The sequence below is a fragment of the Leptosomus discolor genome, chromosome 1 (genome assembly GCF_034619465.1).
Source record: "Leptosomus discolor isolate bLepDis1 chromosome 1, bLepDis1.hap2, whole genome shotgun sequence".
In the NCBI taxonomy this organism is placed as follows: Eukaryota; Metazoa; Chordata; class Aves; order Leptosomiformes; family Leptosomidae; genus Leptosomus; species Leptosomus discolor.
The window spans coordinates 154,740,104-154,752,668 of NC_141391.1; the positions used below are offsets into that span (position 1 = coordinate 154,740,104).

Consider the following 12,565-nt stretch of genomic DNA (forward strand, 5'->3'; position numbering starts at 1 on the left):
TGCGTCAAAAGAACTTGAAATGCAAATGGCATACATATTGAGCCTGCACAAACCTCTCTAAACAACTGAAAGATACAACAGCTTTCTTAAAGCACAACAGAGGGTAACCCAGAAGGTAAAAGAATAAAAGAAAATCAGATAAGTATTTACAATACGAGGGAAAAGGAGTTCAAGAAGGTGTTGTTTGTGGGTTGGTTTTTTGGTTTTGTTTTTTTTTTTTTTAAATGCGCTGAAAGTCCAGTACATGCAAAATCCACGACTGAATATGCTGCCAGGTGGGCCTCCTGTCATTAGGACATGCACATATCCAACTCACTCATTTAGCAAAGGCATAGATGTTCTCCTCTTGCTCTTCTGCACCATGTTGGCCTGGTTCCTTAAGGAGATCCGAATGAGTGAAGGAGCCAGTCGACATGGTTCACCATCCACTTGCATGGGGATAGACTTGTATGTTAAAAGTGTCACCTCACGGCACTGATGCAACCTCTCTCCATGACCACCCACCTGGAGAGCAGCCTGCAAACAAACAAACAAGCAAAAAATCAAACAGGAAAGAGAAAGAAAAGACACATCAGAACAGATAGTTAAGGCAGTTAAATCTGAAATGCAGTTTTGCCGACAGCATCCATTACACAGTGTTTCATGTGTAAGGCATTTAACAAAGCACAATGAATCTATTTTTACTCAAAAATTGCAAAGCAGGACTTAAAATTTCACAAAGAAAAGTGGTGAGAAACAAGCAGATATCTAGCCACGTGCATCGCACATCTCATTACCTTGGCATATGTCAAGCACATTACACACACGCGCGCAAATATGTATACACACACGCATGCACAAATGTATACCTGTGTTCATTCTTAAAAGGTTTCAATTTGTTTTGGTCAGTTGGTTTGTTTTTACACTAACAGTGATGCTGCTAGTTAGTTGCTGAACAGAATACAGCCCTTAATGAGAACTGGATAAATTTAAAATCCTTATTATGAAAGCTTACTCAACCTCAAGACTAGACAGGCTGAGAAGAGCAAGCAGAAGGATCTTGTTGAAAACAATTAAATACCTTGTTCAAGAATTCATTTCAAATAAATGAAACAAGGAGGGCAATGAGCAGATCCTTCAAGTTCTAGGAAGACATGTTTGGGCAAAAATGTATTTTTTTAATTAGTACGACTATTATGTGACTATTAATCTCAACTATCAGATGCAGAAAATAAAAACCATATTAATGTACTACTAACAATGAAGAGTCTAAACACAAGTCAAGACCTTAATCCTGCTTTGTGCACTTAATATCATGGATCAACTGTTAATATGATCAATAATAATAATAATAATACTTCTTATAAACTACTTCTCTTCCTTGGTCTCACAGACCTTCTTGGGTATGACCAAGCACATCTGGGAGATATACGCAGCAAGCTAGAATTATAACAGTACAGACCAGTATTACAATGGTTCCTCAGCAACAGGACCAATACAGACTTGTAGACCCTCAATTCTGAACTAGGCTTCTTTTAAAGAGAAATAGCAGCTCAAAGGACCCTACTTCTTAAACTCACTCACAACTAAAATTGTTGATAAATTTTGAGATCACTCTAGCCACTGCAAGTGGCAAACACAAAAAAACTTCCAACTGAAAATTTTGACAGCACCTTCAAAAAATATATGCTAAAATCTTGAGGGGTGAAGTAACAAAGATTTATTCCACAAGAGCTACTAGGCTAACAAACAAAATTTTTCTTACTTGGGTGTTACTTCCCTAATCCACTAGACCATGCAAAAAAAAAAAAAAAAAAAAAAAAAAAGGAAAAAAAAAGGCCAAAAAAGAATCCTTAACCCAGACAGACTTCTAAAGAACTGATTACGGAAGAAGACCACTATTTACTTTTGCTTGCTTTGAAAATTAGATTTTTTTTAATTTCTCTTTGAAAAATCACTGGAAGTGATATGCACTAAGGGCAGGTCACACAACAAACAATTGTGTGAGTTTAGTGAAAACAGGCTTATCCATGTTAGTTTTAATCTAGTCCACACAAGACATAGCAGGAATGCCTAAGAATATGGAGTTCAGCATGATCTGTATAAACCTGTCAGGAAGCCCAGATATGTGCTTTCTGTTGGCCACACTAAGTACAAGCCGCAGTACCTTAGGTAGATCAGTGCTAGCAAGGGGATAACTAGCAACTCTCTGGTGGCGTTTAATCATCCTCTGAAGAGATTATCACTATGTTTGACCACTGTGATAGCAGGACACTGGTGTATTTACAGTGAGACTGATTTTACAGTAACTCAGCTTTAGTGCACTTTAGGGACAGCATTGACAGAAAGTGCACTGACAAACTAAAATTGTTGGTTGAATTTTCTTTCTCTAGCAGAACAAAAGGAAAGATAACACTTGTGCCAGCAATATTACTAAGTTTTCCACAGCTATTACTAGATTTTCACAACATTCTTAGTGGGCATATGGAAACAGAATGGACATATAATTTTATGTAATATTTCACATTTGTTTCCAGTAGCCAGTTTCACAAAAAATTTTGAACTTTTATGCCACAGACTGAAATCTTCAAAACCTTAAAGAAATAGCAGTAATTATTTGATCATAGAACATTCCCACAATAAAAACATGCCTGCATGCTGTTCTTATTGTAATAACGGTACTGTTTAACTCGGGAGCACTGCACATGCAAATTAGCCATATTTTGCAAATAATATATTTTTATTAGAAAACTACAATTTGTCTGCCTCGTTTAACAGCAAAGCATGTTTTGGCCTTAGCAGAATATGTGGAAACATGGTGGTTCCTCAGTAATGAGGACAACCTTGCACTCTGTACCATTGCCCACAGAATTCACCAAGTCTGGCAGCACCTGCAATATACTCACCAGTGAGGCCATGGTGAACCCAATGACTTCTATGTAGCCATCGTCATGGCGCTGAGGCTCAAAATCTCTGTGATCTCCAGGGTTTCCCCAGGGCATTGTGCCAGCACAATACCTACGGAAAGATGTTTGGAAAGCAAGCTTTGAGAACGGAATTTCCCCCGATGAGTCGCGACTAGTAGCCTGTTCTGCTGTCCTCCAGAAGTATCCAGATATCCATTCCAGGATTCAATTCAGGGACAATTAAAAGTTATGCTGACAAGGACTGGACAAAAGAGAAAACCATTTCCCAGCTGGTACAACATCCATAAATGTATCCATCATAATCTTTACCAGGTTGCTTTCTAAGAGGAAAATGGGGAAACACCAGGAAACAGTGCAGCAGTGCTTTGTTTTCACCACTGGCTTTGCATTCCTGCAGATGAGCTGTTGAGCCAGAAAGCTGCTTAGCCCCTCTGCTAGGCAGGCATGGGACTGCAGCAGCAACTCCAGCCTTGGAGCTCCACTTCCTCTCTCCCTGCCAGCTCAGCAGCTTTAACAGCCCAAGGAATGCAAAACATCGCATAGCTTGAGGCGGCAGGGAGAAATAAGAAGCAGGAATAGATGCAGCTGTGGCATCTACCTTCCGTATCATTAAAGAATGGACGTAAAAATGATCTAAGAGTGATAGAAGGCGGAACTCTGGAGAGGTGACACCAAGTCAAAGTTTTCAGTGAGGGCAGTGCAGGACTCAAAACATGAAGTGCTTGTGACTGCGTGTAGAGAAAAGTGGCAGGTCATCTAAAGAGTTGTCTCCAAAGTGGGGTCCATGCACCACAAGGAGTGTGTAAGATAATCTATGATTGACAAGACAATTTAGGTGTGTTAAAAAACCACATTGTTTATACTTTTAATAAATAAGAAAACAAACATTAAAATAGTGTTTGTTTCATCTTTGTCACATCCTTTCTTAATTTCTATTTTTGCATTTTATAACATTAATATATTACTACAGTAGTACATATATATAATTTATAAATAAATATACACATATTGGGGTAGTCTCAAAACTTTTTCACTGATAGGCATACACAATAAAAAAAAAAATGTTGTAGAGAGCAGGGAATAACTTTTAAATACAGGAGATTCCTATTTGGGACACCCTCTAACATGTTAAAAAACAGCACTTCTTTCAATGTTTTGATGTTCCATTACCTGAAAAATATCCATACTTTCCCCTCTCCCCTGCTTCCCCCCCTCCTCTATTTTCACAGTCTGCTTCTAATTAAGCAAAAGACCAGGGATCTGTGCCTTTACTATCTTGTTTGCAAGTCAGGTGCACAACTTCTGAAAATGTGTTTGTTAATAATTTCTACTGTCTCTATATCAGGATATTCAACTTTTTAAAGGATGGTTTAGCTGCACCCTGAGCTGTGATCCCATTCCATATTGCTAATTAGCAGTATTATAAGCATCTAGCTCTCAAGAAGAAAGCGCAATGGCAAGGCACTTCCTGTGCACCCAATTCACACAGTCTAGGTCAACTTGTAAGTATCTTTGTTAATTATTATGATTTTTCTTTTATAACTCCAAGCATCTGTCTTGAGCTTACCTGGGTATGTTTAAAAACACTATACACTGGAACTTCAGCTCCTGGATCTTTGGAGTCAGGTCTGTACCATCACACTACAAAGCCAAAGTGACAGAGCACAGAGAAATTGCTGAATGGAGCCACAGACAAGAGAAGTGTTGCTGCTTTACAACTTTCCCAAGACTTTCCTTGGAATGTGTTGCAAATGTCATGCTCAAAACTGAAAAGTAACAGAGCCATTAAACTCTCACCTCGCTCTCTCTCCATTCCTCTCTCTTCCCACAATACTATGACACAATTCCTTATACTTACCACAACTTTAACATGCTTGGATAAATCTCTTGAACTTCTTTGCAGGAAGTCTGTAAAGGCTGCCTGCAACAGAAATAAGTGTAGGAATTGTCATCAGCACTTCCTCTCTTCTCTTTCCTCGTTTCTTATCCCACTACAGAGTTAGTTACCAAAATGCCATCTTTTTGTCAAACCTATTCTTTCTTGCTCTCAGAAGATATGATTTTTTTTGTTTTTGTTATGATACTTTTCTTTTTGAGAGGTTAACCAAAGAAGGTCCTTGGGCACCCAAGGATTTAAATGCAAATTTTTCCTCACACATGTTTCCATATTCAAGGCACATGTGTATGGTGGGAGTCATCATCCAGAAAGACATTATATGTCATGCATTATCAAATTAGTGTTTCTCTCTTAATAATTGCATTCTAGAATAAAGTGTTGACCATGTACCTCCTGAATGCAGAAGTGAGTAATTTGATTTGCATATTCACACATGAAAATTAATCGCTCCATATAGCTGATCTCTGCCCTCCACTCCCCATGGCCCTTCATCCAAGACTAATCCTCAAAGCTACAAAGATACAGGCCAACACTTGCAGAATTTCTCCAGGAATGTCAGTATCAACGTGCTTCCCAAACTCTGAAAGAAGCAGACGAGTTTGTTGAGAAGCTTATGAGCCAGAAGCAGGGTTATCAAGACATGACCAGTACTATGTCTGAAGGAGTAGCATTTCTCTCACTTGCTAAGCTCTGTAAAACACTAGTGCTTCAGGCACTTTCCGACAGACACAGGAGCGTGGCACTGCCAGAAACAGCACATGTGCACTCTAAATTGCAACAGGCAAAATGAACAGGTATGAGCTCCTAATGTGAGAAAGTGATGGGGAAGGTACTTAAGAAAACATTCAAACAACTAAGTTATCATCATTCTGTAAGACAAATCACAACTTACCCCCGCATAAAACATTTTATTTCTAAATCGGCTGTTGAATTTCTCTGGATTTGCTTCTGTGAAAGGATAAAAAGGAAAAATGTGAATAACAATAAATTAAGTAGACTCTATTTTACCTTCACATTCCCTGCTAGCACTATAGTGCTTTTAGCAAACATCACTCAGTGAAAATATTAACACTGTGTGAGAGTCCCCCATCTGTGCCATTATCTGATATCAGATTTCAAACATTGATATTGAATTCTTCCACTTCCCTATAGAGTGAATATAAATGGAAACATGAGCAAAGATGTAGAGTGAATATAGATATATAGATGGAAACATGAGCAAAGATGTAACAAGAATGCAGTTAATTTAGCACCTCTCAGACTATTCATCTTATGATCCCTCAGTACTGTTTGTGAGACTTCTGTTTCTACCAACACAGAACAGACCTCTAAAAATTTTTAGAGGTCCGTGCTTTGAAGCAGGAGCAAAGCATTAGTAAATTACAAGATGAAACACACATTTTTAAATTCTGATGTGTTACAAAGAGGTACTGAGGTATAGACCTCCCTACCTAAATATTCCTGCAGAAAAAAAAAAAAAGTGGTTGCTCTAAAATCTATTTAGAGAGATGTTTCATTTTGATTAGACTCCAAGTGATGTAGAATTTTAATAGTCCAGTAGTTATGCACATCTAATGGTTAATTATTCTCACACTTAAAATAAACGTGGGGTTTCTTTCCTATCTTGAACTTCTCAGACTTCAACTGCCAACTGCTAAATCTTATTATACTTCTCTGTCAGATTAAAGATCCTTCAACTATCAGATATCCTCTCCTTGAGTAAATACTTATAGGCAGTGATTAAATCGCCTCTTAACCTTCTTTCTGATAAGCTAAATGGAGCTCCTTTAATCTCCCAGTATAACGTATGCTTCCCAGAATACAGGTCATTCTTGTGCCTCTGCAGGAACTGCACACACCAGCAACACCTCCAAGGCTATAAGTTTTCTCTCCTAAAATACATAGGACTCACTTTGTATATTTTAAAATTTGAGATGGTAAGGAAGACACCAGCAGTAATGATTTGTAAGAGCAGACACTTGTGCTATGAAAAGCTTGCCTGGCCACATACCCACTCACAGACACACAGCTTGCTCTGCCAAGTGTTTTTTCAGCCATGTAAATTTTTAAAACACTGGCATCTCTGGAATAACATCCATTCTTTATAGCGCTCCATAAGTTCATTATTAAGTAATGCCTCCATTAAGTGAGAAAGTAGCCATGCATTTCATCTATACAGTATATTCACAGTCACATTAGCAATGCATAATGATATGCATTCATAAAAAAAATGCATACAGCTGTCATCATTTCATTTCTGTGCCCTTTTGTGGCCCCTCATTATTATTCCTAAAGCTTGAAGCAGTCTTAAACATTATAAAATATGCATTAGCTCATTCCATCATGTATCCTGCTCTTTATTTAGCATGGCATTAGAGTGCTATCTTTTCATCTTGAAATGACACTCTGATAGTATGAAAGTGAAGATAAGGGAGGCTAGATTCAGAAAAAATACCTGCATGTGAAGCTGAAATGACCAAAAGCTGAACACAGACAATTGAACAAGGTTCGTTTATACAAGCATGCTTGCCTAAACCTTATAAATAAAGTAGTTCTCACCAGTTCAAAGCCTGGCTGCTAAGTCATATTTGGGTCTGTATGGGGTGGTATAAATGCCACCAGCAAAAGGACAAACAAGATGCTACGGCAGCTCAAATTCCTGACAGTTTTGCAAATGTTAAAGCCTTTCACTTGCATAGAGACACTCTGGGTCTGTACCAAGTCCAATGATATTACTAGACTCATCCACAGGTAACAGCTGTTCTGTTTGAAAACACAATTATCTTCCTGCTATCCTGCTACTTCCACAGTCGTGCAGCTTTTCTCCTCCCTCCATCTCCATACTTGCATCTGACTTATATTTGTTTTTCTTTCTGATCTTACTCTGACACTTCTGCACCAGCATAAACTTCCTTTATATCTGTACTTGGTATCTCCTTTAGAAGATAAAAAAAAATTTAAGATCTCCCCTTTTAGCCCTTTTCCTCCAGTGAATGGCATTTTTCCTCATACTTGTTCCATTTTTAATCATGAAGTCCCTTGGAAACTCATGATACAACCACTTCTTTCTTATTTGTACATATATTGGCTTTTAATGTTCCAGCTTTTCTTCTAAATTATAAAACAGGGTGTTAAATCCAACTCTATTTGTAATTCATAAAATTACTGCCCATTAGGAAATAAAAAATTCCCATTACCTCTAGATTCATGAAATTCCAGTGTAACATGTGCATCAAATCCAAGGCTGAAGTAATTATTGAAGACACTGAGAGGAAGCTGGAATTGGATAATAAAAAGACATGTAAAAAGACATAACACAAATGAAACATTCCATGACACACCAGGAATTAACTACTTTAGACCTGGCATCTCATGAAAACCTACAAAGAAGAAAATGGAACACATCAGGGAAATGTATGCAGAAGGTTGCTTTGAAGGTTAGTAATAGCTTGTGGAAGATGATCAGATAGAAAAGCCCAAAGAACACAAATGCACCTACGGTGCTTTATGATCATATATGTATCTTTGCAAACACATCAAAGGGTTCCTTATGTTGTCATTGAGATTTTTCATAATGCTGCTCCACTTAACATGTCAATACAAAGCTTTTCCTAATTGCTGGCACTTAAGCTCAGCATGGCGAACAAAACTCAAGCTGGGTTCTTCCTACTTCATATATAACAAGGAGCAATGCATGTCTCAAACAAGAAGCCCTGATTCTATTGAGAACGTATGAGGCAGGGAAGCACACATCTGGCCTCTTCATCATTACATACACACAGCAGGGCTGTAGAAAGAGAACAGTAGTATCCAATAGATAAGCTGGAAATTATAACTGAGAAGAGGAAAACAGTTTACAGAATCGTGTTTTTATGACTATAACACTTTCAATAGCTCCAGTCCAAATTACGTATTACTATAAATGTGATCCCCTCCCATAAAAAATTTCCTATTCTTCACCTGTAAAGATACGCTAATGTAGAGTATATGGATCACCCGCACACAAAGAAGTGAAATACAAAAATACACTACACCTTGCTGTAAAGTAGGAAACAGTTGGTATCCACTAGCAAAATCCTAAGGAATAAAATTTTGCATCCTGTTTTTAGTTTTGTCTAATTTAGGAATGGATGATAGTCACAGGGTTGCTCCTCCTGCTATCCCAGGTTAACTAGAGAAAAACAACAATGACCTTTCAGATAAAATGCTAGGCATTTTCTTTTTTTCCAGGATTTAGTTCTTGAGATAAATACTAAGTGCCTGAGAGTTACAAATAATAAATAAATGGCTGGTATGCATTACGTTTCACACACCTCTGAAAGCACTGACACGTGAAAAGAGCAAAAGGAAGAGATGCAATGAGAGAATTTAAGTTTTAGAGCTTCCCCACCCATGCAGCTCATGGTGTAACCCAGCTGCTATAATCTCCCTGGGAAAAAGAAAGCTCTAACCTTACGTGCCCCATCCTCCAGCTCATCCTGTGGCAAATCAGGGTTGCGCTCAACCTGGAGATTCCAGCGGTCCAGCTGGACAATGGTTCCATCTTCTACATGGCACAGGATCTTGGACACTGGCTCATCTGTGTAACCCTGACAGCAGAGTGTCACGAGAGTATCAGCCACGGACAGTGAAAGCAAAGCAAGTCACTCACCAATTCCCTGGCAGATCTCCCTCCTTTCACACAGGCCTAAAATGCCAGATCAAATGTTCTTAAGAACACCTCAAAATCTTGCTGAATTTTGATATAGCAAGCATTTTATTGCTGAGGTACACAAGTCTGGGGCAGGCAAAGTAAGGCCGTAAGGAGAGGAACTCAAAGTGTATTTGCCTTGCCTGGAATAACTCCAGTGGTGTAGTCAAGGATAAATACAGAGAAATAAAAGTGTAAACTATGCCTAAATTAGAAGCCTGCATAGCCTCCTCATTATTTGGCCTGACATACCAGACAGATACATCTGTGTTCACTTTTATTATAACAACTACATTGTTAGTAATTCAAGATCCCAGACTGGTAATTGAACCAAACCATTGTGCCTAACTGAAGCAGACCTTGGATACAACCCTGCCTGCTATTTTAGCCAAAACAAAGTTCCACCCTACACAACTAAATCAGAGCAGCAAATTGAGAGCCCACCCCACTCAGTGCTTACCCCACCCCAGTTGAGGGTGCGGGCAAGGTCATTCCCAGTGCCAAGTGGAAGGACAGCCACAGGAGGTGGGGGGCTGAGTTGCAGCTCATCAAGGATGGAGAGGATCCAGCCCACCTACAAAACCGAAATGCAGAGAACTGTTAGTTAGGAAGATTAAAAGGGATGGAAAAAAGACATTTTTTGATCATGTCCCCTTTACAGAGGGGATCAAGTAAAACAAAAAGAAGGAAAAATGAGGATATCTGAAATTTAACTCTACAATCACCCCATCTGAGGTTTCACCTTTTAGAGAACAGGTACAGCCATTTTCATGAAGCTCCTGTACAAAAAGAAGCCATGGGATGTAAACACTGGCTATCTTTAATAGCACACAGAGATACTGAGGAGAGCGCATAAGTTGCTGTTCTTTAGGCAGAAAATGAAAATACATAGAATTACACCTACTATTATAAGGCTGCCTAAATATTGCTCTAAAATACAATATGTAAAAATGAGTGAAGAATAATATGGACAATTCAAGACGAATTTTTTTAATTGCTGTTACGCAAAAGGAAACTAAACCTTTGACAACTGTTATGAAAGAAGATGTGAGAGAGACATTAAAACAGCATGGTATCTCAGAGTGTGTCCTAGAATAGAGGGTCCAAATGAAGTCACACATGGACTTGCCCAAAGGTCTTGCATTCCCCCAGACAAGAGACCTCAGTGCTGAATTACTTCACTCAGTGCAAAGCATGATATATACATATAATAGAGATATATTCTAGTCTTACGTATACACACACACACACATCTATATATAAAATAAAAGACAAACTCTAATGCTCAGGGTTGAAGCCTTTGGTTTGGAACAATGAACCTGGCTCTTTTGTATCGTAAGCTATTAGCTTAGAGAGCCACTTCTCTCTCCTGTCCTTATTCTGGGCTACATAAAACTTTCAAATAGAAATCTAGCCAGAAGGAACAATTACGGTAGATTTTTTTTTCATTAAATAGTAATTTCCAAGGCAGGAAAGAATTGTTGCCAAAGACATTATCAAACTTTTTGTGACTGAAATACTTGCTACAAGAAAATAGGACTATTTCTCACCTTTAAAAAAAAAATATATAATTACAATCTGTGAAAGAACCTGTGCTGTATTTTTAAGTAAAGAATTAATAAAAAAACAAACATAAGATGAAATTGTGGTTTCCCCCCAGCCCTGTGCCAGAGTTCAAACATGTGGTATCTTCTGGAAATGTGAGCTTTTAAATAAGACAGAAAACTGAAATCCTGACTGCAGCTGGACAGGATTTTTCCTCCCCCAACCAATATTATGATGATTTCAAACAGATTCTTAACCCAAACTGGGATGACACTGGAGCTTCACGAAAGGCACCCAGCACAACATGAGCATTGGGAACAACAGTTGGAATTTGAAGGACTGCTTGAGGGGGTGCCCTGATAAGTATAGCAACTACAATGCTATTTGGTATTCTAGGGTATGTCTTTCTCCAAGTCTCTGGACAGATAAATTTAATTTTGTATAAATAGCATTTATCAGACAGTTATTCATCATAACCATTTGTCTCATTATTAAAGCATTCATCTTGGAAGTGATCCCATATTAGAGCTCATTGTCTGACAACAGTCATCTGAATCACCTACAACTCTCATGAACTTGAGTGTCACTGAAGGGCTATCACAGGTACCATGGTAAGACTAAGTAAAGTCCTTAGGAGATTTTCAGTGGTAAGTAATCCCCTACCCTTCAAAATATCTATCCTTCAGCATTGATAACAGGAGACAGAATAAAGAGTCCAAATAACTTCACTTGGGCCAGGACTTCTTAAAAAGAGTCCTTTGTCATTAGCCCTCTGTCGTTACCACTGACCTAATCCATATATCTGTGCCTCAGCTTCCCACTGATACAGATAACATTACAATACCTACCACTTTTGTAATTGCTTTTAACAGATAAACAGAAACTTCAAACTACTAATCTATAAGTACAGCACTGCTATTTAATTTGAGGTCATTTCTAAACCTTGTACATTAGTTTTACAATCAGGTATGACACAGTCTATCATCTCCCTGTAAACAGAAAGCTCCTGACTGCTTTGAAAGCAAAGCTTTCCACTTATGCCCTGGAAAGGAAGAGCAAGCAGCAATGATGGAAAAGTTACAATAAGTTCTGATTCACCTCAATAATGCAAGGTAACATCTGGCCTCATTGAATATTCATTAAGTCCATTTGAGCCAGATTTTTCATTTCTAGATGTAATGGCTTTGGGAATAACTAGATATTAATTTTGCTTCAAACTGAGCAGCAGCAGAGGTAATAGTGGAGTGCTGCTCATACTAATGAGAAGGTGCTGCCACCTGTCGCTTGCACTGCTCAAAGGGAAAACAAAGGACCATCAGACCAAATGTAGTTGCATTATATTTCTACTTTAGTATTTGCAGGATGAATTTTTTTCTCCTATTAGAATATAGGCTTCCTCAGATGGAAGAAAAAGGCTTTCAGATAAGACTGAAACACTCTTTTGCAGCTTATTGCTCTCGCTAAAGCAATGTCTTGCACATTTCTCAAGGAAAGTTCACAATTCAGTAATAACTTACTTTCCCAGGT

The 12,565-nt window shown here is 38.3% G+C and overlaps 1 protein-coding gene across 4 annotated transcripts in view; it reads right to left on the reverse strand.

Annotated features, from left to right (window-relative positions):
* The window catches only part of DGKI (diacylglycerol kinase iota), a 215,022-nt gene that overhangs the window by 90,460 nt on the left and 111,997 nt on the right, over positions 1-12,565 (reverse strand). For all 4 annotated transcript variants that reach the window (XM_086467794.1, XM_086467820.1, XM_086467811.1 and 1 more), the window contains 8 exons: positions 9,954-10,067; positions 9,255-9,392; positions 8,001-8,079; positions 5,696-5,751; positions 4,765-4,827; positions 4,474-4,547; positions 2,886-2,997; positions 317-516 (listed from right to left, as the gene is read on the reverse strand). In XM_086467794.1, coding sequence (XP_086323920.1) covers positions 317-516; positions 2,886-2,997; positions 4,474-4,547; positions 4,765-4,827; positions 5,696-5,751; positions 8,001-8,079; positions 9,255-9,392; positions 9,954-10,067 — 836 coding nt within the window. The remainder of the gene's footprint in view (positions 1-316; positions 517-2,885; positions 2,998-4,473; positions 4,548-4,764; positions 4,828-5,695; positions 5,752-8,000; positions 8,080-9,254; positions 9,393-9,953; positions 10,068-12,565) is intronic.